The 26,326-nt window shown below is 42.6% G+C and overlaps 1 protein-coding gene across 2 annotated transcripts in view; it reads right to left on the bottom strand.

The window, feature by feature from the left end:
* APBB1IP (amyloid beta precursor protein binding family B member 1 interacting protein) overlaps window positions 1–24,543 on the bottom strand; it is a 49,839-nt gene extending 25,296 nt beyond the window's left edge. Inside the window, exons 1-4 of one of the 2 annotated variants that reach the window (XM_083406375.1) lie at window positions 24,170–24,543; window positions 4,194–4,265; window positions 1,452–1,539; window positions 668–969 (exon numbers count right to left, since the gene is read on the bottom strand). In XM_083406375.1, coding sequence (XP_083262501.1) covers window positions 668–969; window positions 1,452–1,539; window positions 4,194–4,265 — 462 coding nt within the window. In that variant the 5' untranslated portion in view covers window positions 24,170–24,543. Of the gene's footprint in view, window positions 1–667; window positions 970–1,451; window positions 1,540–4,193; window positions 4,266–13,622; window positions 13,775–24,169 lie in introns of those variants that run through there. The other variant, XM_083406376.1, reaches the window with a different exon arrangement.
* Between the last annotated feature and the right edge of the window lie 1,783 nt (window positions 24,544–26,326).

Genomic DNA, 26,326 nt, shown 5'->3' with positions numbered 1-26,326 from the left:
TTCGAAAGCACGGCAAAGTGCAAGTAGATAAATAGGTACCGCTCCGGCGGGAAGGTAAATGGCGTTTCCATGTGCTGCTCTGGTTCACCAGAAGCGGCTTAGTAATGCTGGCCACATGACCTGGGCTCCCTCTTCCAGTAAAGCGAGATGAGCGCCGCAACCCCAGAGTCGTCCGCAACTGGACCTAATGGTCAGGGGTCCCTTTACTTTATGGCTGATGGAACTTGCTGTCCAAAGTATATGGAGGACACCAAGCTGGTGAAGGTTTACATTAAAACAAAGGCCTAGCAGAGTTTTGAAATGAGATTCTGTCAGTGTTTGAAAAAGAAAAGGTTCTGACCTCCTTTGCCTGGTCCTTGGACCTTAGTTGGCACAAAGAGTCCTTGAGAAAGAGTACTTTGCATAATGCTGCTTTTATTCTAAAAAAAGTCTTCTCCAACCATGACCGACAGCTTTATACATATCAAACGCAATCAGCTATCAACCAACCAACCCACACCGCACACAATCAATGACCACTCTATATATACAGGCATATGTAGGTGAAAGGTTGCGTGAGTCATGCTGGCTTTGCCAATTCATTGTAGGCAGCTGACTCATGCTGACTCAGTTCCTTTCATATTAAAGAAACAGCGGCTAATTTGAAGCCGTGACAGATTCTGCTCACCTGAGTGTGTGGTTCAGGAGGCTGGGTTGGAGCAGGTGGAGGAGGAGGAGGAAAACCAAAGGTTAGTTCTGGAGGAGGTGGCGGCAAATCATCCTCAACCTGGGTAACGGCAATATTTGGGAAACTTGACTGGGCATAAGTGGCGACAGGAGCATTTGCTGGAGCCTGAGTCTTGGCAGCACGTTGGCAATGAGAGGCGTCTTTCTGTTCTTGGAATGCAGCTTTCTCCACTTCACTTATGTCTGCTACAAGATCAGACATTAAAGCATCCAAATCGGTATCTTCCAATGCGTTTAAGGATTCTGTTAAGGGGCGGGAAATACAAGATATCTCAGGCATCATTTCAGTACTGATCTTGAGCAACTTGCTCTGCTGGTCTGAGTAGATGCTGTTCCACAGATTATAATAAGGATGGCTTCTAGCCAAGGAGGTGACAGAGGCAAGTTTTTAAAAGAGCACCTGGGAATACTGTACTAGAGGAATTTACATCTGAGTATTAAAAGCCAGGCTAAGATTTGCATAGAGAAATGAAATATAATAACCTGAGTACCACAGTCAAAAGCAAATTATAGCTCTGGTAAAATTTACAGGATCGCTTTTTTGAAAGAAAGAGAAAATTTAACCTTTCATTGTTTCAAGGGTTAGACCGAAGTCGTTTCACACATTCAAAATGAATGAATTGTTTCAGAAGAGAAAAGTGTCCATTTAGCTTTTTGCTAAATAGTGCTTGCCCCCTCCCTCCCCCCACAAACAGATCACAGTAATACAAAATACAAATACTCACCATTTAAATCTTTAAAACCAACTGCAAAACTAAATTCCTCATTGGCTGCTTTGCTGGGTGGAGGTGGGAGTGTTTCTACTCCCAAACTCTGATGAAGAAAGGGAGGAAATATCACTGTCACTGGCAAAAGTCATGGTAGAAAAGTTATTCAAGGTATCCTAAGACCAGAAACTTATCTACTGGGCTGGTTATTCTCTATAGAAAGACGTTTGCTTTGTGATTGGAAGTGTAGTCTTAACATCCCTTTCTCCAGAATAACTTGCCCCACCTTTGACATCAAACACATTTGAATGCTGCTTCATATGTCATGGGGGGAATGAGTTTTGAGTTGTTTATTTATCATGTATTCAGTGTGAACACCATAAGGGGGGCAGGAAACTTTTGACTATAAGCCATTCTCCCCCTCCCCGCTTCCACAGCTCTGTTCAACCATCCCCCCCAAATCCCCAAGTCACTAACAAAACACAAACAAGTGAAATGTCATGCATTTCACATACTATCTAGTTTGTCTTAAGGTAAAAAAATAAAAAAATAGAAATGTAAGATCCATGATTGGACCTCCTGATGTTGATATATCTTTTTAAAAGCAACAGCTTAAGTTGCCAGGGCACTTGCAGGGTTTAAAAAATCCTTTCCCCTGTGCTGTTTCCCTGATTTAAACCACCTTCCACAAAAGAGCTGTTTGTTTCCCCAGCAAGATAAATAGCAGCTTACAGGGCAGGTGGGGAGACAAAACTGGGGAAACAGTGGCGGTGGCCACTGTCACAAAGCAGACTCAGTGTCAATATCTACATAGAAAAGGTTATTTATTAGTTTTCTCATTTACACCTAATCCATTATTAAGAAGCCAGAAACTTAATACTCTGGTTACATACTTAATTCGTTCCAGAGGTCCATACTTAACCTGAAACTGTTCTTAACCTGAGGTACCACTTTAGCTAATGGGGCCTCCTGCTGCCGCCACGCTGCTGCTGCACTATTTCTGTTCTCATCCTGAAGCAAAGTTCTTAACCCGAGGTACTATTTCTGGGTTAGCATAGTCTGTGACCTGAAGCATCTGTAACCTGAAGCGTATGTAACCCGAGGTACCACTGTAGTGAATTGGGATTACGGTTCTGATAGCCAACACTGTGTCATTAAATCATAATGTTTGTGGGGTGCCTGGACTCCCCTTCTAATTCTGGGGTGCTAGATATTTATTCTTGCATATTAAAATACAAGTCAGGATGAGTCATTAGCTGGGAAAATGGAAGTGGCTCAGTGCTGCCGTCCCTCCCAAAGGTCAGTTAGTTCGAAAGACAAAAGGAAAGTTTAGGATGGAGTTTTTGCAGTGATGTTGTAGTCTGGAAAAGATCAGCAAGCTGGAGAGGGGGGGGGGGTCAGAGCAACATTTTGGAGCATGTTTGATTTTCTCTTTTGAATCCAGGAGTGTGCCTATGGGAGAAACAAGGCGCTTTTGGAGTGGCAATGATCTGAACCCCTCCATGGCAGGCTCAGGTTATATATATCTGTGTCCATAAACCCTATGCCATAAAGACACCAGTCTCCCCTGTGCCTCATTTCCAAAGGAAACATGAACCTTGGGTAGGAGCCTGCAGCCCTGGAATTTTGCACTGCTGTGGAGGTTGGGGTGGTATGAACAATATTTTATTTTATTTTATTGGTTTGCAAGCTCCTTCCAGCAGAATTCCTAATCTACAGAGTAAAATACAACTGACGGAACCTATCTGAACACCATAAAAAAAAAAAAAATCAGAAATAAAGCTTTATGCCAAGGGACTCGTATATAAAAACCAAAGTGGCAGGTTAAGTGCTTCAAGTTACACTTTCAAAATTTATGTAATTTGTGCCATAGATTCTTATTTTGCTACGTTGCCAGCATTCCGCTGAAGTCTAAAGGCCAACTTGACATTACAAAGGATATATGCGACCCATTTCCCAGAGGTTTCTTTTTCTAAAGGAAAAGCAGCCGCAGGACTCAACAATCAGAAGCAGAAGAGAGGTGAGGTGGGCCAGGGAGGGAATTAAACTCCCCTACAGGAAGGAAAGTAGCTTGGTGAAGGGGCAGGAGAAGGGTTTAACAGACAAATGGCTGAAAATGAAAGACACAAGGTCCCCTGTATACGGGGTCTCCCCACCCCCCACAAGAGGGAAAGCAGAATTTAGTGAGCAAATACGTGCTCCAATGACATAGTAACCTGTTTCTGCTATAAAATCCCCCATCCCCACATAATGCATGCAGGGATAGTTATACAGTCGTACCTTGGAAGTCAAACACAGTCCAATTGACTTTCAAAATGTTCAAAAACCAAAGCATGGCTTCTGCTTGGCTTCAGGAAGCTCCTGCAGCCAATTATAAGCCGTGGAAGCCCTGTCGGACGTTCGGCTTCCAAAAATAGTTCACAAACTGGAACAGTCACTTCCGGGTTTGCCAAGTTCAGGAGCCAAAACGTTCGGGAACTAAGCTGTTTGACTTACAAGGTATGACCGTAGTGTCCTTTCTTTTTAAAAAATGTTGATAGGTGTGCTGGTCTAGCACAACAGGCATTGTGATGTTTTGCTTCAACTGCAAAAAGTCTCTCACGACTGGTACTGGTTATTTCATGGGAAACGTGGGGGCAGAAGATGAGGAATCAATCTCGGTATGTTGAAATAATTATATTTAGTAAGAAAGAACAACGATGAATGAATTTTTACTGTCTTTTACCAATTCTCCAAATCAGCTAAGAAAGTACAACTTACCTGTGTCAGCAAATCCATTTCCCCCAATAAATCGCTGAACATCTGATCTATATCGTCACATGTTTCCTCCATCTGAAAAACAAAAATCAGGCAAGGGTGAGAGCAGGGAGCCTCAGTGCCTACCAAAAACATCACAAACTTCTGCAACATAAAAGGGATGCCCTCAAGTTTCATTCTTTTACTACTAACTGTAGCTTTTCTCCTATTATTATTATTATTATTATTACTGAAATAAACCATTTCATTTTCAAAGCATTTTGATAAGACTAGTTCTCAGATATAGCCCCCCTCTAAGGCAGGTCACTGATCACCTGTACTGGTTTTGCAGTGTCTTTTTCCTACTCCAAAGAAATAATATCCTACTTACTCAGCAGTTATCCTGATTTGCTCACAAAAAGCTTACATCAAAACTAGATTTTATTTAGTCTTTATTGAACATATGTTCTGATTTGTTTGTAGAAAGGTTATAAATCAACGAGCACTCATCCTAATTAACAAGTGGGGTGTTTACCGGTATATGTCTTCATTTAAATCATTCATTCATTCCACGCCTTTCAGTTTATTTCTTAGTCACTTTCCTAACAGCAAAAAGCCCATTTATTTTTTAAAGTGGATTTGTCGCACGAAGGCAACAGATCACTTAAGTCCATTCTAATTGCACAAACCTAAATTTCCCAGTACGTTTGAATCCCTCCCACAAAATGCTGACAATCTGAAGGCACCCCAGCGTCAGAGTTCAGTAAAGCATGTCCTAGAGTAATTCCAGCCCTTTCCTTTTGATCCAACATGACTTCATTGGCCATTGGTGAAGTTTGATTCATTGGAGACCACCACCCAAACAATGTATGGAGAAATTTCCACAGAATATTCGATCTTTTCAACTCCCCTCTGATGCTTACACTATTCTATCAAAGAAATAAAAGTCAGCTTGCTTTGCGGAGCGTACCCTTTCCAGCCAACATGCCTTGCTCAAAACAGTAACAAAGAGCAAAATTATCTCCTAGCAGGCAAGGAATGCAGCAAAGGCTGCAGAATACTAAAGTACCAAAGAAAGCACACACCAGACACATGATTGTGATGGGGAAGATTGCATAAGTCATAACCTTGTTACTGTTACATGTGAGAATGACTCAATATACAGCCGGGTGGAAAATCGGTAGCAGGCAAATGGCTGAACCCATTCCTGCTTCCCCTCCCCCCAATAAAATTTAGCCAATTCCAAACTAATTCCCATTTCTCTTAGGGCTATCACTCAAAGAAATCTTAGCCAAATATATATAGGTAAAGGTAAAGGGACCCCTGACCGTCCAGTGGGGTTGTGGCTCTCATCTCGCTTTATTAGCCGAGGGAGCCGGTGTACAGCTTCTGGGTCATGTGGCCAGCATGACTAAGCTGCTTCTGGCGAACCAGAGCAGCGCATGGAAACGCCGTTTACCTTCCCGCTGGAGTGGTACCTATTTATCTATTTGCACTTTGATGTGCTTTCGAACTGCTAGGTTGGCAGGAGAAGGGACTGAAGAACAGGAGCTCACCCCATCGCGGAGATTCGAACCGCCGACATTCTGATCGTTAAGTCCTAGGCTCTGTGGTTTAACCCACAGTGCCACCTGCGTCCCAAGCCAGATATATATATATATGTATGTATGTATATGTGTGTGTGTGTGTGTGTGTGTGTGCGCGCATATAGCAAAAAAACACTCTCACTTTCTTTCTAAATAAGGTGCAGAAGTGGCCTGGTTCACACTTTACACAAGGTCAGACTGTGAACAAGCAAATGCACATTTCTGGGGACAGAATTGCAGGTGCTTTGCTCCTGACTCATTCCAGCATCTACCATGCTGCTTTGTAATCTAGCAGCAGTTACAGGCTTGGCTTCCTGGTATTTCTGGCCATGCATGATACATGTGATCAAATGACAGTCAGCTCTCATTATTTCACCCCCCCTCCCCCAATGAAGACTTTGTAAAATGAAAAGAAAAAGAGGAAGTTAATGTCAGCGTGCAAAATTCATAGCAAATACCGTCAAACCTCAGCTCTGTTTTCAGCTCTGTTTTCAAGCAATTCGGCTCCCGAACACTGAAAACCCAGAAGTAAATGCTCCAGTTTAACATTTTTCGAAAGCCGAATGTCTGATGCGACTTCCGCTGAGTGCAGGAAGCTCTTGCAACCAATCAGAAGCCGTGATTTGGTTGTCCAACGTTTTGGAAGCTGAACGGGCTTCCAGAACGGATTACGTTTGACACCCGAAGTTTGACTTTAGTTTGATCACCCGTTCTTATTTATCATTAATCACAGACACATTTCAGAAGTGTGGCTGAGTTGGTTTATTTAAAAAGAATTCAAAAAGTATCCAGGAAAACAAGTTCAGGCTTGAATCCCAAGTAAGTCCCTTTTGAAATCAAATGGACTTCAAAATAAACATGGATTAGGACAGGGCTCAGAATAATTCCATGCTGCAAGGGGAAAAAAACCCTACTTGATGAATGGTAGCTATTTATTCAACACTCTGCAATTGAGGATTCTAATTAGCTTCTCCTAGCCAACAGCTTTTTAACGCATTGCCAATTGTGAAGAAAAATTAACCAGTCCCTGATTAATAGGGAGCAGAATCACCCCATTCTCTCCTGGATAGAAACAACCTCAGCCATGAGTTTATGACTATTGCCCCTGTAACAAGAATGTTTTTGCAGCACAGCCCCCACAATGCCTCTGATTACCATAAATGAGCAGTAGGCGAAGGAACAGGCCAATGATCTGCGCTGATATGGTAATTGCTAGGGAGAGAAAGAGCCACCAAGGCCCCGCTAGGCATAGCTGACTAATATGCAGTTCAAACTGTTTAATATTTATGAGATAAATATGAGGTTATCACTTGGGCAGCTCCACTCTAAAAGGCCGCTTAAATTTCGCAGCATAACTGAAGTTTTGCACCACTGCAGCTGAAACGGCATCCTCCTCTTGCCAGCTAGGCTGCCTGTTGCCTGTCAGAATCAGTCACGTTTCACCGAAATCCCCCAAATTACCAGGAATATGATGCACTGCACAGTGTCTCAAAAACTGGCACGGAAACATTCAGCAAGCCTTTGGAACCGCCCCCCTGTCTCTGTCTCTGTTTCTGTCTCTGCTGGGTAGGTGTTCAAAGGCTAATAAACTCCTGTTAGTACCAGAAACTGGGTCAAGTACTACAGCCATGCAAGAGAATGCACAGACTCTAAGCACTGCTGCTTGATTCCTATATGCCAATAAAATGGCCCAATGCAGTAACTTGTGGAAACATGCTATAATAATCATATTCTTTAATGCACATATTAGGCTTGGCCTTGATTTCTTTAATAGAATTTTCCCATTCTTCAAATCCACACTAGAGGAGATAGTCCTAGCTCTGAACTACTACATCCCACGCTTCTGCCTCTGCCTGGAAAGGTGTTTACAAAAAAACAACAACATACAATGGTACCTTGGCTCTCAAACTTAATCCGTCCTGGAAGTCTGTTCCAAAACCAAAGCGTTCCAAAACCAAGGCATGCTTTCCCATAGAAAGTAATGCAAAATGGATTAATCTGTTCCAGACTTTTAAAAACAACCCCTAAAACAGCAATTTAACATGACTTTTATTATCTAACGAGACCACTGATCCATAAAATGAAATCAATAAATAATGTGCAGTCACACAATCAATCCATCAGTAGCTGAATTGGGTTCCATACAGTCACAAAAAACAAAAACAAAGAGCCGCAAAAACAAAAGCAGACCTCAAAATCAATAGCAAAAACAGACAGACCTCAGCACAAAAGTATGGCACTCAAATCAGAAGCATAACATTCAAAACGGAGCACATTTGACTTCTGAAAAGAGTTTGCAAAGCAGAACACTTACTTATGGGTTTGCAGTGTTTGGGTTTCAAGTTGTTTGAGTACCAAGGCATTTGAGAACCAAGGCATACCACTGCAGATGCAGTCATACATGCTAAGGTACTAATGGTAGCAAAGTGCTGAGGAACTGATAGAACTAACATTCTTATTCTTCTTCTCCAAAGGACCACAGCACTCCACAGCATGGCACACTTACATAAATTGCCTCTTGTACATATAGATCACCAATATTTTTTAAAATTCCTCCTGAATTTGGAGCATGGCGCTTGGCTCAATCTCATGTGATAGGACAGGAACCAACCATGTTCCAAAGCAGCCTTTGCCAACTTGGAAGGCTGGTATCCAAAACATCTGGAAGGCACCAGGTTCATAGAATCATAGAATCATAGAGTTGGAAGAGACCACAAGGGCCATCGAGTCCAACCCCCTGCCAAGCAGGAAACACCATCAGAGCACTCCTGACATATGGTTGTCAAGCCTCTGTTTAAAGACCTCCAAAGAAGGAGACTCCACCACACTCCTTGGGAGCAAATTCCACTGTCGAACAGCTCTTACTGTCAGGAAGTTCTTCCTAATGTTTAGGTGGAATCTTCTTTCTTGTAGTTTGGATCCATTGCTCCGTGTCCGCTTCTCTGGAGCAGCAGAAAACAACCTTTCTCCCTCCTCTATGTGACATCCTTTTATATATTTGAACATGGCTATCATATCACCCCTTAACCTCCTCTTCTCCAGGCTAACCATGCCCAGCTCCCTTAGCCATTCCTCATAAGGCATCGTTTCCAGGCCTTTGACCATTTTGGTTGCCCTCCTCTGGACACGTTCCAGTTTGTCAGTGTCCTCCTTGAACTGTGGTGCCCAGAACTGGACACAGTACTCCAGGTGAGGTCTGACCAGAGCAGAATACAGTGGCACTATTACTTCCCTTGATCTAGATGCTATACTCCTATTGATGCAGCCCAGAATTGCATTGGCTTTTTTAGCTGCCGCGTCACACTGTTGGCTCATGTCAAGTTTATGGTCAACCAAGACTCCTAGATCCTTTTCACATGTACTGCTCTCAAGCCAGGTGTCACCCATCTTGTATTGATGGGTTGATGAAGGCTGTTTTAAACTGAGATGAGTTTTAAACAATACGGGAGCATTTCCAGATAATCATACCATAGCATACTTGACCTAAAGGTTTGTTAAGTTACAATGAATAATCAGCAGGATTACTGAAGTACAGAAAGTTCAGTACCAAACATCTGAAAGCTAGCGTGAAAAATGCGTCTCCACTTTCTAACACTACTTCAAGGTATGCATTGTTAAATTTATGCTAGGATATACTTTATGGCATTCGTGGGTGTGATTTAGTGAGACAAAAAACAATTGATTTTATGATTTAAAAAATGAGACCAAAAAATTGTTTCATTTCATAAACATTCATCGCATTGATTCTTATCAAATAAACACCACTTATCACATAAGATAAATACAAAACAGATGGACCATCAGCAACTGTAATTTCTGGCACACCAAAACTGATTAGCATGACATCAAATAAAAGCATGCCCTTCAGGCAGGTTGGTTTTATAGATATTTGGGGATTGTTATTTATATTAAATGGCAACATGAGCTTCGAAGTATATTTGTAATAGGGGAATTTGATAATGTGGCATGTTGCCCGCTTTCCTAGATCTTGTTTATTAATAACATGTAACAATGCCTGGAATTTGATATTGTTTTTACAAGACTAACGTTGTTGATTATGCCCCTACTCCACTGAAGGAATTAGATAAATCTGACGAACTGGAGCTGTGAAGCAGCAGCAGGTCGGGGCAGGGAGGGAATATGGTACAGTACAGTTTCCTTTGTAATCTGCTTGATGGGAGACAAGATGCAAGAAAGCAAAGGTTCATCTAGGCAACAGCTCCCAGTCCTTCTGATCTAGCATCACAACAAAGAGTGTGGGAACAGAAAAGTCCCTGGTCCCCAGATCAGCCATGCTATTAGTATGGAGAGAGACAAACAGCTAGTCCTGCTGCAGTCTTTATTAACAATGGTGATCATCAGCAACCATTATGGACTGAAGCATCCTGAATATTTACCCTGTGGGAGAATCAGTAAGTGCTGAAGCTGCTCTTGATCCTCAACATGAGGTCTCCCTGGATGAGCCCTTAGTAGTATTACTGAAGTACTCTTGTCTGCCATTACAATGGCTACATTAGCATGAATGCAAATCTGTTTCTCAACAGCGAGCCACCCAATTTGTGCGATGCCATGGTCTATTACACACCCAATCTGCATTGTAGATGGGTGCAGTGGTAGTGGGGGGGGGGGGCTGCTTTTGTCTCATGTTGAGGTGCTGTTGACAATGAATAGGCATATGCCACTTTTTCCTTCATTCGAGCGGGTTGCATTCTATTTTGAAATCTTTCACCCTCCAACAGTGTTGATTCTACCACAGTACAGATGGGGAAACATGTGCCCCTCCAGGCATTGTTGAATAGCTCCCACCATCCCTCATCATTGGCCATGCTCACTGGGGCTGATGGAAGTTGCTGTTAGCTGGGAGGCTTAGTCACTGCTGAATAGTAAGAACAGACTTGCTCTGTCCAGGTTCCAAATTCTGTTCAAAGAACTGGAAGTGGGAGTCATTTCAAGAAAAGGGGAGCAGAATTTCACACATACAAGGAGGAGGGTTTTCTTCTTTCTGAACATTACTGCCAGGAAGAATTCTGGATTGTTGACAGAGCTAGAAAAATATTTCAAAATCTGAGGTGAGGTAATACCCAATGAGCAGCACTGGGAGGGGCAATTTCAAGAGTGATAGTTGAAACCTGACCACAGAACCACACTGTGTTCTATTAAAAACAAAAACCCATCTATTTATTTAACAGAAGTTGTAGACTGTTTAATTCTAAAATGGAACATCTTTAAAGCAGTTTACATAAAATAGTGTGAATAGTTACGAAATTACACACACACACACACACACACACACACACAATTATCAAAAACATTAGTAATGCCACTAATATTAAAGTAATTTGAAAACAAGTATGCATAAAACTGCATGTCTGGGTAGACTTGACAAAAGTGGTCAAGCAGGCACATCAGAGTCAAAGGTGATCCTTCAAGTAAACTGGTCTCAAACTGTTGAGGTTTTTATATACCAATAACCAGTGGCGTAGCGTGGGTTGTCAGCACCCGGGGCAAGGCAAGTAATTTGTGCCCCCCCCCCGCTGCACTGTCCCTCCCCCAGATAGTCCCTCGCTCTCTCTCCGCACCGCATCGCACGCCTGGCACCCTCCCCTCCACAGTGGGCGGCGACCCGGCGGCTCGGATTCGCACAGCCAGCACTGCAGTGAGAGAGAGTGAGTGAGCCAGGTAGGGGCAGAGAGCTGCGATTGCGAGCGCACCCCCCCCCAGATGTTGCGCCCGGTGCGGCCGGCCCCCCCTGCACCCCCCACGCTACGCCACTGCCAATAACAACACTTTGAACCTGGACCCGTAACAGGTCAGCACCCAGTTCAGATCTCTGAGCAGAGGTGGAATATGTTGACAGAATCTGACTCTTGTCAGCAATTGTGCTGCAGCATTCTGCACTAGCTACAGCTTTCCGGCTCAACCGCAAGGGAAGCCCCACATAGAATGCAATGCAGTACTGTAATCCATTACCAATGCCTGATATAATGCAATCAAGCTATCCCAGACCAGTAACAGTCGCAACTGCTGCTACAGCTGAAGCCGACACATTATTTCACTAATGCGCCACAGTAAAGAAGTGTCTTTAAAAAAAGGAAGTGGTTCTCTACTAAGTATCTCGGTGACTCAAGTTTCTGACTGTTAATGAGTAAACAGGTTTAAATCTTTGAACAATTTGTAACAGGAAAAACTAAAGGTCATTTTAAATTTTGACAGAAAGCCTAAAGAAACAGAGGAGGAGGGAATACTTTTTCAAAACGAATAGAGGTGGTGCAGGAACAGTGCATATCAGACTGCTTTTATTTAAACAAAAGGGTATAAAAAAGTAGTAATAATAATACAGCCACATCAAGGAAGATGCTTCTAATGGAGGCAGAAAAGACTACTCTTTTCCACATTGACTTTTATCCCATAAGGGTGGGGAATACCTGGCCTGCTAGCCTAAATAGGTCCAGCATGGGTCCTATTTAGCCCGTGAGGCCATTTCCCCGCCTGCCCCACACCTTGATGTCATATGTGATATTAGGATTGGGGCAGCTACTTCTAAGTAAACATGCAGAGGATTGTGCTGTAAAGCAACTAATTTTAAAAGGGAGGCAGGGGGTTAATTTTTAATGGGTACACAATTATTGATAATGCTCCATAACAGATATACAGGAAGCCTCATTATCGAATTTTTCTTCCTTAACTGTTATTTAAGCACCAATAAATTAGCAAAACTATTAAATTCATTTGCAAATATCACCTGTGCTGAGGGGGTAACTACATGTCATGTGTTTTGCAGCTCCAAAGCCTTTTTTTTTTTAAGGAAAGCAGCTGGCAAATTGAAAAGGAGAAAAAGGGAACAGAAAAAGGGTTAACAACCACTCCCCCCTAGTGCTTATCCACTCAAAATTACTGGCACCAAAGCTGTTTTCTTTTCAGATTACTCTATTATACCAGTTTACACATAACATATAGTTAGCTCCTGATATTGCAGCTGCAGCTGCTTTGCCCCAGCAGGAACAGCACAGCAAAATTATTAATTAGCTTTACATGGGATTAGCTGAGCAAAAAACCCCCCAAATCTTGTGATTCAGGAGGCCTGCACGTGACTGATAAGAGAGGCATGGGAGAGAATATTCAGCAGTTTCTGCAGTGAAATTTTGCCATATTCAACTATCTTAAAGGAACAGTTGTCTATAGTCTGGAGGGTATTCTAATTCAGAGCAGTGCAGCATACAATTGCAGCACAAAGCACCTCTGCAGTCAGTGCTGTAAAACAACAGGTTTGCCGCAACATCTGTTTTAACGTTTCTGTGTGCTTCCTGTTCGATATGGGTGGGGGAAGGACTGAAGGAACACCATCAGTTAAGTTTAATTAGCAATACTTATATTTAAAATGAACCATACCTGTATAAATAAAGTAAAAAGAAGAACAGTTCAGGCAGGAAACAATCACTCAGGAAGACAATGAATAGCTGTTTTTTCATAATCAGAAATCATGTAAGGCAGAAATAGCCTCCCAACATTGTGGACTACAATTCCCATCATCCCTGACCATTGCCAGGTTGACTGGGGCTGATGGTAGTTGGAGTCCACAACATTTGGAAGGCAACTTATTTGCTGTTCCTTTATCCCTGCTCTCGCCCTCCATGTGTTCATAGGCTGCTGTAGTAACTTTCTTGCCATCTAAATGGTGTGCAAGTAAATGCCTATCCACTGTTTTCACTTATAGCTAATAACCTAGTAGTAGTAGTATTTAAATCTATATACTGCCCTTCATCCTAAGATCACAGGATAGGTTACAGTATAAAGTTGTTTTAAAATACACTGCTTACTCTAGAGCACTCCCCCCAACAATTTTAACCTATGGCAAATTTCGGTTTACCTCTTATCTGTGTAATCTAATCAAAGTGGAAGCAGATTAAGGGGTTGCCCCTTTAGGATTGCAGAGCTATGTGTTCAAAGCAATGTCTTTCCATCTGCCACTTCCCAGAGTTTGCTTCTAGCCCAAGGACTAAAGAAGGCAAAACGAAAACAAAAAAAAGGTTTCTCCTTCTAAGATGTTTATCCTCTCGCTTTGAAGTAAAAGTTCACATTGTTGTTGTTTAACCATTAAAAAGTTATGCCTCTCTCTTTGATTGGTAGACAGGATCCTCCCACACCCCTCCTGTGGCTCACTGGATCAACGGTTAGTTAACTGCTCTCATCAGTTCTCCCTGCAGGGAGCCTCAAATCCTCACCGGTGCACTAAACAGTGCACAGTCTTATCTTGAAATGCAGCCTTTATTCCCTGAGATCTGACAGAAGGAAGGGGAGGGAGGGCAAATGCAGCTGGTGGGGGGGGGGGAGTCCTTTTATGTAACTGTCCTTGCGCGAAAGTATAAAGCATGAGGAACTTCGTAGGGTTTTGCAGTCAGGAGGACTCACAATGACCGGTGATTACCTTCATTAAAGCCACTTGTATCCATTCTACAGGAACACAAAATAAGTCAACTTTAGACCCGTTTTACACAGTTGTTTTCCTTTTGGTTGCGCATGTGCCTAAAATTGCATCATACTGCGCAAACCGGAAGAACTTTGGCACTCCTTGTGCAGCACATCATTATTAATGGCTTTTAATTTATTTTGTATGTCTGTCGTTTTATTTTGTTGTTAAGTTGCTTTGAGACTTTTTTGTAATGAAGTGAATGACAAATGCAAGTCACCATCACCATCACCAGTTGACCCACAACATCTCCCTTTGTGACTTATATTTAGGCAACACTCCCCAGCCTCAAAGTGTCCAAGGCACTTTTGAGAGCTGTGACAATCATGGAAATCTTGCTGGGGCATCTGATTTACAGGTCCCAGGTTCATCCCAAAGCATTTCCCATTAAAAAAGACTGGGTAGAAGGGGATAGCAAAGACCGTTGTCTAGTATCCTAGAAAGCTACACGATGCCAGGCGAGACAGACCAATAGAGTGACCCGGTATGAGGCAACTTCCTATGTGAAAGTTCACATCACACGTTTTTACTTGTGATGAGACACCCATGGACTGGTGAAAAAATAAAACAAAATTGCTGAATATAACCAAATGCACCACCCCTTATAAAACATGTCACAGAGAGATCTCTAGGACAGAAGATTCTCTCCACCTTAATATAAATGTTAACATATACTATATTATTGTTGGATATTCTACTTGAGAGATTCTTCAGAGGTAAGTCTGCTTTCAAGTGTAACCAACTTGTTCTCTTGCTTGGTCATGGGGCTACAGAAATAATGTCAAGCAATGTACAGTCCTTAGCAACCATTTTGGAACAGCTATTGCTAATGTATTCAGAACACGGAAAGATCTGGTTGCTTGGCTGATCATATGATGACTCTAAAAAATTGCAAAGCTTTTCCATAGCATGACCTGTCAGTAGACCTCAGTGGTGATTTGTCTAAACTAGCATGACAGATTGAAATGGGGAGATTCTTATATTTCTGGGAAATTTCCTTGAAGAGAAAACTGAAGTTAGAAAAAAAAGTTTAATTGATTAAGCGATATGAGGCTCCTCAAAAATGTCCATCGGTTGTCATTGGGAGAACAGGAATAAGGTTCTATGTTTAGTTCACAGAAATTAGAAAATATTTTACCTGACACTAGGGAGGCAAGAACTGACTCAACCTCAGTCAAAATTCTATCACTGGGTTGCGGGGGGGGGGGGGAGAGCAAGGCGGTGGCAGGAAAAGTATGCTAACTAGAAATGGTAAGAAAATTTTAAAAAATCCAATCTGTTAAAGTCACTCTCAAATGACTATTCCCCATCCTATGCTGTGATCCACATGAACCTGCCATTTCACATTGTTGTACAAAAGATCAAAAATCCAAATATCTGAAAATGTTGGTACATATTCTGTAGGAAGTCGTCCAGTACAGATTATAAGAACTGCACTGTTTTCCAATATGCATACATGTAGTTCTGGTTAACTTGTAAGGACATATGTTTCATGAGTGGAATTTAGTTCTTTAACTTCCCTGCCTCATCAAAACATTCGGGGAATGCAATCACCTGCCTTTAAACCCTAGACTCGCATGTTACATAAGAAGAGCCTGCCTGGATCAGAACAAATGCCTATTTAGCCTAGCATAAGTTTTCTCGCCATTTCTAAACAGATGCCTAGGGGAAGCCCGCAAGCAGGGCATGAAGGCAATAACAGCCATCTCTAGCTATTGTTTCCCATCAGTTAGCAAGCCGCCTCTGACCTTGGACAGCTACAGAGGCAGATTTAGGGCAGTGCAACCAGTTTTCCCCCATACAGGGCGCAAAGCCAAAGTGGGACCTTGCTGCCTCATTCCCAAAGCCTAGTAACAACTTGCAATGGGAAGGAGGAGTGAGGGTTCTGACAGGGTCCTATATAGCCCGCCCTCCTCCTACCCAAAGCCTAGTCAGCCCCTTCCCAGGAGGTGGGAGGGCTCTAGGACCTTGCCCGAGCCTTCACGCCTCCTTCCTTAAAGCCTGTTACTGTGCTTACCCAGCTTTGGGAAGGCAGTTGTTGGCTGGGAGGGGGCATCAAATTTGGGCCTTGCACAAGGTACCCTATTACCAAGGTCTGCCCCTGACAGCTATTATGGTTAGGACTCGCTGATAGCCTTATCCTCCGTGAATTTATTTAATCCTTCTTTAAAGCCATCTCCTGAAAGAAAACACACACAGCAAAGATCCCCTTGAGCAACTTCTCTTTAGGGTGCACTAATGTAGTAAAAATCAGTAAGTGCAGCTATTGCTGCAATTAATTATGAATTTATTACCTGCCCTCCACCCTACATTCCCAGCGCTGGTTAAAACACAACGTTAAAAACAGTTATTTAAAACCTAAAACTTATACTCACAAAAATGGGGTGGGTCCCAGAAATATAAATGAGGGCCAGTTTAAAGATTGCACTTCCATGCCAAGGAAAAGTCATCTGTTAATTTCTGCACTTATTAAAGGTACAGAGGCTATGTCTATAGAGTATGGGCAAGCCAAGGTGGTGCAATTCGTTTTTAGATGTATTTTCATATTGTGGTTGTATTTTCAGATTCGTGGTCATGTGCACTGGGAAATGGGATTTTACATTGAAGGAGACACATCAATGGGGCATATGACTCACATACACAGGCTCGTCCATTGAACTATGGCCTTCTCCTATGGATTGTAAGGTTATATTGTGTATTGTATATACAAATAATGTATATTGAAGCACCACACAATGCTATGATTTTTTATCTGAAGAGCCTTTCACTGACCTACGAAAACAATTGTGATAAAAATTTGTTGAAAGTGTCTGTTTGCTAAACAAATCATTGGACAATGGTCAGGATCAGGTGTTCTTGTGATTTAAGGAATTTAAGGGGTCAAATAGCTAAGCCAGCATACCAACCCCAAACCCAGTCTTTAAGGTAAAGGTAAAGGTAAAGGTACCCCTGCCCGTACGGGCCAGTCTTGACAGACTCTAGGGTTGTGCGCCCATCTCACTCAAGAGGCCGGGGGCCAGCGCTGTCCAGAGACACTTCCGGGTCACGTGGCCGGCGTGACATCGCTGCTCTGGCGAGCCAGAGCCGCACACGGAAACGCCGTTTACCTTCCCGCTAGTAAGCGGTCCCTATTTATCTACTTGCACCCGGGAGTGCTTTCGAACTGCTAGGTTGGCAGGCGCTGGGACCGAACAACAGGAGCGCACCCCGCCGCAGGGATTCGAACCGCCGACCTTTCGATCGGCAAGCCCTAGGAGCTGAGGCTTTTACCCACAGCGCCACCTGGGTCCCCAACCCAGTCTTTACTAGGCAATAAATACAAATTAAAAGCACACACCCCCCCCCAAAGGTAACAGGAACAGGACAGTATTAAATTTTACTGCTCTGCCAAGAGAAAATGAAAGCAAGTGGATTTGTCAATTACATTGCAAATGCTGATTACAGAATATGAAAGGCCTGCTTGAATCGAATAATGAATGTAATAGAATAAAAACCTAAAAAGAAGCAATTCACACTAGAATATGGACATTACTGATATTATTCATAAGTAATGAAATTATTTCCCCCAAAATAATCATTCCTTATGATAAGAAGCTCCTTCTGCAAATTGATGCAACAAAGTATTTTTGCTTAATGCTGTCATAGGTTGAGAGTGAAGTCAATGCTAAAGTCATAACATTTTGAAATGTAGCCCATTTTATCTTTATTAATGGAAATTAACCTGACACAGTATATGCTTAGCAGCAGAGGAAAGACAATCCAATTTACAACATACCATAGTTACAAGCTTTTTTTTAAACTCAATAACTGTTCTGTATATTAATGATTACATTTCTTAGCTGCACTAGAATATGGCCTTGTCTGTATCCGATGCAATATTCAGACAATCAAGGTCAAACAAGTTGTCTCCTTTTGTTTGCTACATGTTTATATTTTTCTATATAGTTATTGCACCATTTCCATATCTTTTCAAGTCTGCTGTTCTGTCAGAAACACACACACAAACCGGAAATACATTCTGCCAAGCAAGACTCTTCCTTCCCCTAACAATAACCCACCTTTTAAATGTTTGTTGAGTTTTGCATGCAACTGAAATATCAAAAACCACTGGTGCATATCAAGATTTACATGTGAAAACGGAGCTTTTCACCTTACGGGAAAAGGTGTTGTTTTTAATTTTATTTTTGCCTGGAAGCACAGGAAAACATAAAAAAGCACAAAGGCTAAATTAGAAATTATATTATTATTGTTGTTATTGTTGTTAAAATATGTTTACCGCCCTTCACCTGTAGATCTCAGGGCAGTTCCCAACAGAAAACTACATGATAAAAAGCACAAAATATAAACAAGAACAAAACAAACCGCTAACCAGCCCCTGGATCACCACTATCATCCTGTGGGTTTGTTTGAGGCATCAATAAGCCTCCCTAGAAGCAGGTTCTCGGGGTAACTTGCAGAAAAAAACGAATTTTAAATGCATACAATAAAACACACGATAATGCAAAAGCAACATCAAACCAGTTTGCAGTTCTGAAGCCTGATAAGGCTTTGTGCAAGACAGAGACAGAGAGTCTTCCCCTAATACCAGATTTTCTTGTACAAAATGCATCAAGACATTAGAAGCCCCATGGTTTTTTATTCTAGTTATTAGTGTGTTGACCTAAAAGGGATGGCTCAAGCTCACATGCCCACTGAGCTATGAAGTTCACTGGGTGGCCTCGGGCTAATCTCTATCTGTCAGACCAACAGACCTCACAATATTGTTGTGAAATAAAATGTTGGGGGGCGGGGAGGCTCTTTACATGACCCTGAGCTCTTTGGGGAGTAGACTAAAAACACAATGAACAAATAAATAAACAAATACTGCTTGACACAAGTAGCTCTGTTCATGGGTATAATAGTTTTTGAGAGTGCAGTTCTCAACATACTTTCCTGCACGCAGACATGCACAGGACTGCAGTGTAAGAAAGATAGCATTTAACACTGTAAACCTTGTTAAGTTTAATAAGAAAGGAGTGCACTGAATATACTTCAGTTCTACTTTCAACAAAGGAGTGAGTCGGAATTACCCCAAAGGCGCACTCTTCCATTGTTTTTCGAGACAGATGAATGCCAACACACAAAAATTAAGTTAGGTTCACGTATCTTAAGTCCTAAAAAATCCCCCACCTCATTCCTTTTTCTAAAGGTGAAAAGGGTGTGGGGTTATTTAAACTGGTTCCTCTGTCCCAATTCTAATAAGGAAGGAGGAACTGAAAAACACACAATTCTCCAGAAAAGTAAAATAAGGAAGGCATCCTCATGCAAGCACCAGGTAGGCAATTATTTACCGTATTTTTTGCTCTATAAGACTCACTTTTTCCCTCATAAAAAGTAAGGGGAAATGTGTGTGCATCTTATGGAGCAAATGCAGGCTGCACAGCTATCCCAGAAGCCAGAACAGCAAGAGGGATTGCTGCTTTCGCTGCACAGCGATCCCTCTTGCTGTTCTGGCTTCTGGGATTCAGAATATTTTTTTTCTTGTTTTCCTCCTCCAGAAACTTGGTGTGTCTTATAGAGCGAAAAATACGGTAATTCTATTTTGAACATCAATTTTCATCTCAGTATGCAAAGCAGCAACAACATTTATCTGGAATGCATAGAGTACTGATCCTGGGCAATAATATTAACTGACTCAAGCTTCCTGCACTTCTGGTCCAAGGCTATGGTACACCGTCAGAACTAGAACTAGAGGGGAAATTTGCGGGAAGAGAGAAGCAGGCATCTCTAGTCTGAGACAGTTCTTAGGAGCCATAAAGGTAAGCATAGACTGAAGAATGTGCACATTACATCTAGCCTGCAAAATGGAAGCTAGCTGTTTTGGACAAACTTCAGTATATATTCCCAGCAAGTGTGGTGAAACTTCTGCCTATTTGTCCTTAGTGTACTTTGTATGTAACACGTTCTCAGTGCCTGATGGCTGCTCAGCTCTGAAAGTGCCGTTTTTGAGAAAAATACAGAATCCAGCTTCTTTCTTTTCTGCTCCAGGATAATGTTCAACGCCGACAAAGCAGGAAATAAGCAATCAAGGTTTTGTAATATCTTTACTCAATTGTACTGAGGCCACAAGTGTGCTTATGCTTTTCCATTCTAAATCCAATACAATCCATGCCTCATGGAAAAGGAGTATGAACATATTTTTCTTTGGAGTCAGCAATCTTATAGAAAAATACCAAGGTGCTAAAAGCCAGGTTCTGCAAATTTGTGTCTCTCTCACACACAGTACATGACTGGTGAGCTGAACTGAGTCCAGCTTCGTGGGTCAGCGACAGGCCACATGCTTTGCTTGCAGAAGGTCTTAAATTCAATCCCTGGCACCTCCACTTTTTTAACAGGAGGAGGACGACAATGTATGCTAGATGGACAGTCTTTCTATATGCCTATGACTTTTAGACACCAGTCCAGGAAATTTCTATGCAGATGTGCCCCATAGCTGAATGTTTTTTCCAGGTCTTCAATACAGGTAGTTCCAATTGTGTACTTTTGCAAAAGGTGGGGAAACATTGTTTGTTCCCTAGATGCTCTGCTTGAACTTCAAGTGGCTTAACTGGTTGTTATTACAATATACATATGATCTGTGAACAGTCATACACATGAGGTAGTTGTGTGTGTGTTTGTGTGTGATGTTTATATGTGTGTAGCATGTGTTTTGTAAACCATCAAGAGGTATTATTACAATCAAGCAGCATATACATTTTCTTAGATAGACAGATAGCTACATAAATAATGGGAACAGGGTAGAGAAGAAGTAGTTGTTCTCTTGAATACAGTGTTTCTGTGGTGATCTGAAATAAGAGAATAACTCTTATGCTCTCATAGGAAAAGGGGCAGTCCCTTTTTTATTTTTATACATACGTAAGTATATAAACCACATGTCTGAAATAGAACAGGAGAGCAATCCTGTAGCCATTTTGACTCTTCCAGTGACCTCAAATATTCTCTGCAGTGAGGAAGGAAATGGGAAAAGCCTCCCCATTGTCTCTTTGCTCACAAATCCTGTCTTAAGGGTGTATTTGTGCATGAATAGGGTGAGTCTGTGACCTGGATTTAGGAACTATTTAGCATCTCAAAAGGAATGGCCAGGCTGTCCAGGTAAAGCAATCAAGTGACCACTACAGTGGTACCTCAGGTTACAGACGCTTCAGGTTATGTGATTTCGGGTTGTGCACTGCGCCGAAACTGGAAATACCGAAACGGGTTACTTCCGGGTTTCAGTGCTCACGCATGCGCAGAAGCACTAAATTGCACTTTGTGCACAAACGCCAAATTGCGACCCGCACGTGCGCAAATGCAACAGGTTGCGAATGCTGCAGGTTGCGAACGTGCCTCCCGCACGGATCACATTCGCAACCTGAGGTTCCACAGTATCAGTATCTTGCCAGACAGCATCGCCCCCGTGATGTATTTCTGCTGTAGCCTGCCTCCTGTGATGTAGGTATGATGTTTTGGGGGGTGGTCTTGAGCTACAGGGTGGGCAATTTCAAAAGTCGATATAAGGACTTGCACACCATTGTTCTGGGTCCCTCCTGCCTCCTGTGTGTGGTTGTGAGCACCCTGTTGCAATAGTTAATAAAGATCAGGGTTACTAATTGCCTTGCTTCTCAAGATTCTCCGTTATTTACTCCTTCCGATAGGCACTCTATATGGGCACATCGATACCCAATAAGGTAAAATGAGCAGTACTTTTCTTATAACACTTTATAATAAGAAAACTCTGCTTGTTCTTTTTTACACAGCTTTTTTAAAAAGAAACTTTAGGTGTGGTAAGTCAACACTGTGGTTCTTCCCCCTGTGTTGCAAGAAGGTATGCGATTCCGGCCTCTACCAGCAATTGCAAATTTCTGTGGCAGGAAGTTTTGCAGAGCTGGCAAAACCACTGTAGAGAACTGAGAATGCTGAGAGGGGTAGAGAAACGAGCATACAAAATCTTCACAAACCAGCCACAGAAGAGAGGTTGTTATGAGGAAACTGAGCCGCCTTTTCAACCCTTCTCCACCTATATACCCAAACAACTTTCAAATTAGATTCTTAAGCAGAACTCAATTTTTAAAATCAGAGACGCTTAGTGATGCTGATTGAAAGCCAATTATCAGAGTTTGCAGGAGGCGGGGGGGGGTAGGAAAAAGGAGGGGTAAAGAAAAACTGTTTCATGTACACTTGAGGAAAAACACTCAAGACATGTCCTGAAATCTATTTGTTTAAAATATGTTATACAGCCTGTGCCAAGCCTCAAAAGGTGACCTGCAATGCCCAGTAAGGCCCTTCCAAATTAATGAAAATCCACCCAACCACACAATGCCATAAAAGAAAATAGCAGCCACATACTGTTACTGATATTATTGATATTCTCTGGACACAGTACCTATAAGACAGAGATAAAAAGTAATTTCTATCCTACAATAAATTTTCTTTAGTGGACCTAGGGAAAGGAGAGGACTTTTTAAAGACTGTCATTGCTTTTGGTGTGTATTTTTCATATATACGGTATTCAATTTTTCAAAAAAATAGCATGATGGTTGTTGAGTGAATGGTCTAGAATGATCCTGGAAAATGCTCGTTTTCATCTCTAGCCAAGGATGAGGGAGAGAAAATCACCCTCGGAGCATTACGTTGTATATGAACCCCTGTTCCCCAAAAAGAAAGGTGGAAACCCACAGGGTACTGGAGACAGCCATGAACTCTTTCTGACTTTTAATTTCCTGCTCCTCCTCATTCAAATCCTTTTTTTCTGGCGAAGGAAAGAGCCTCTCTGCCTGTTAGGTCCAGCTGCCTTTAGGGCCATGGTTTCCAACGGTGTGTGTGTGTGTGTGTTTGATTTTTAAGGGGGGGAATTTGAGAATGAGTTATTAACAGTTAATGGCCTTTTAGGCTTTCTCCACGTGAATTGGAGTTCACCTTTTGAATAATAAGAATTACATGTCACAGTAAAGGTAAAGGGACCCCTGACCATTAGGTCCAGTCGCGGACAACTCTGGAGTTGCAGTGCTCATCTCGCTTAATTGGCAGAGGGGGCCAACATACAGCTTCCAGGTCATATGGCCAGCATGACTAAGCCGCTTCTGGCGAACCAGAGAAACGCCGTTTACCTTCCCACTGGAGCGGTACCAATTTATCTACTTGCACTTTGACGTGCTTTTGAACTGCTAGGTTGGCAGGAGCAGGGACCGAGTAACGGGAGCTCACCCCGTCACGGGGATTCGAACCGCCAACCTTCTGATCGGCAAGTCCTAGGTTCTGTGGTTTAACTCACAGCACCACCCGCATCCCCATGTCACAGTAGTAGTAGTAGTAGTAATAATAATAATAATAATAATAATAATAATAATAATTTGTTTGTTTGTTTGTTTGTACATACATACATACATACATACATACCCTGCCCATCTGGCTGGGTTTCCCCAGCCACTCTGGGCGGCGTCCAACAAAATATTTAAAATGCAATACAGTGGTACCTCAGGTTAAGTACTTAATTCGTTCTGGAGGTCTATTCTTAATCTGAAACTGTTCTTAACCTGAAGCACCACTTTAACTACTGGTGCCTCCAGCTGCCGTGTGCAATTTCTGTTCTCATCCTGAAGCAAATTCTTAACCCAAGGTACTATTTCTGGGTTAGTGGAGTCTGTAACCTGAAGCGTCTGTAACCCAAGGTACCACTGTACAATAAAACGGGGGTTTTAGAGGTGCTTAGGTGGGGCATGGCCAAAAAAGGGTTGAGAACCATTGCTTTAGGGACAAGTCTTCTCATCTTCGCCCTTGACCCCACGACTAATAAAATTTAGGTCCCCCTCCTAATAAGGGGCTTACCCCCCAAAACCCAAAACACCCCGCTCTGCTGCGATAGGAGGAAGGGGAAATGCAGTTCCAGTCTATGCGCCCCACAGAAGCCCAGCAAGACCCCCGAGGCTTACCTTGGCTGCTGGCCTTGGCCTGCCCGGCGTCCAGGCAAGGCGAGGGGGGTCACGGAAGCGCGCGCAGGGACTACACGGGTGGCTCACGCAGGCAAGGCAAGCAGGCAACCCGTGGGGCGAGCCCGCCTCTGCTCAGCTCCCGCGAGCTCCTCTCCGGCGAAGGAAGTGGCTCCGGGGCGGCCAAGTGGGCGCTGCTGGGCCTCTCACAAGCACGAGGCTGAGAGGAAGGGCCGGGCTCCGAGGTGAAGGGAAATTTCCCCGGGCGTAACTCGTCGAACGAAAGGAGGGGAAGGGAGCCCTCCCTAAATTGAAAGAAGAAGGGAGGGAAGGAGGAACCTTCTCAGGAAGCAAGCAGCAGTCACCCTTAAAAACAAAAACCACTACTGTTAAGACTCAACGGTGTTTTATTCTTGCTCGCTTCCTGGATGTCAGACGTTCAAAAGGGCTCACGGGTGCATGTGAGGGCGAAGCGCTGTTCTCAACCACCATACATTCCTCCTGGGTGAAAAGTAACCTTCGCCCAAATAACTCCATGCCTGGCTGCTTGTAACTTGTGGCCCAATTTTGTTTTCTCTCTCCCTGTTTTGTTTGAATTCTACCTGCCCTCCTCATGAATGGATTGCTGAAAGAGGCAAGCATGGTGGGTGGGGGGTCTGGAAGATGTCTCAAGCATCATTTTAGCTGTTTTGAGATGTTTGCACAGGATCTAGTCACACAACCCATTTTTAGCATAAACCCAGTATTTAGGTTTAACTTCTATCCTGGACCCCCCCCCCAAATTAAACATCTGAGTGGGAATATAGATATATATTCCAGTGCACATTGATATAAGTTCATTCAAGTTGCAACTCTTACTAACACTACAGCCAGCTCCACTGCAAGACTAAACATTCCATTAATTTTTATAAGGCAACCGGTCGATTTACAATCTATAGTTGAGGGAGAAGAACCAGCAACCATATATTGGGGTGGGGTGATGTGCAGGCAGGGGAGTTAGTTATTCTTACATCACCTGCTCTGTTAGAATAAGTGATGCAAATACCCAGTTTCCATCTGCAAAATGCTGGAATGTTACTTTCCACTCGCAATGCATCATACGTCTCTAGTCTTCCATCTCCATATGTCTCCCTCTATCACAGGCTTCCTCAACCTCGGCCCTCCAGATGTTTTGGGACTACAATTCCCATCATTCTGAACCACTGGTCCTGCTAGGGATCATGGGAGTTGTATCATATACAGTCATGCACACACCTCTGCCTGTCTGAAGGATAAGCAGCATTTGACCTATGGGGAGAACTACCCCAATTTCTTTTTCTTTTTTAGCATTTTTAATATCTCAAATGTGTTCCAGTAACATAAACATAAATCTGGAGGGATTTTTTGTTCTCTAAAGGGGATTCCCCATGTATGTGGATGTGGGAAACTTACAAACTCTTACATTTCAAAGTGGGTGTTGTTTCTTACACATGTAGTGTATTAGGTTGCAACTGTGAGGTGACCCCGGCCATGGATTATTTGTGAACACAAGCATGGGCTGATAGTGGTCCACTTTAAATGTCATGCCACCCTCTGCACAGATAAGTTTCCTTTTACATTCAGCTCTGCTTTTTAATCCAGTGAAGCAGGCAATAGCAGATTTATAAAAAGAGAAGTGCTGGGCTGAGCTTAAGCTTGCCTCGAAACTGCGTTTTCTAACATGGAAGTATTGAAAAAATTCCAGATGAAAACAATGAGTTGCAGTTACACAGTGGGAAGGGGAAACAGACCCTAAGCATATTCAAAGGAACTTCCTCTTAACATCACATGGCTCAAATTAAACTCTGCCAACTGGCTTTCATTCATCCAACCTTACCACAAAAACTTTCGGGGGGCTTGCCTCTGGAAATTAAGGTATGCAGAACACCTCCTACAGTGCTTCCAGACAGAGGTTTATTGTGGAATTGGTACTGCTCATGCACCCAAATATTTCACACTGTCCGCATGATGTTATACCTATACTTTTTGTTACTGTACACTTAAAGCAGATTTCCTCTTACCATGGAAAATCCATTAACTAAAAATAACTTGTTATACATTCATAGTCACTGCAGCTGTGGAAGCTCATTGGCACATTTTTTGGTGTGTGTGTGTTTGTGTGTAATCATATGTGTGATGATG

The sequence above is a fragment of the Podarcis tiliguerta genome (assembly GCF_965153285.1).
Source record: "Podarcis tiliguerta genome assembly, chromosome: 12".
NCBI classification, from domain to species: Eukaryota; Metazoa; Chordata; class Lepidosauria; order Squamata; family Lacertidae; genus Podarcis; species Podarcis tiliguerta.
This window is presented reverse-complemented; position numbering and strand designations above follow the sequence as displayed.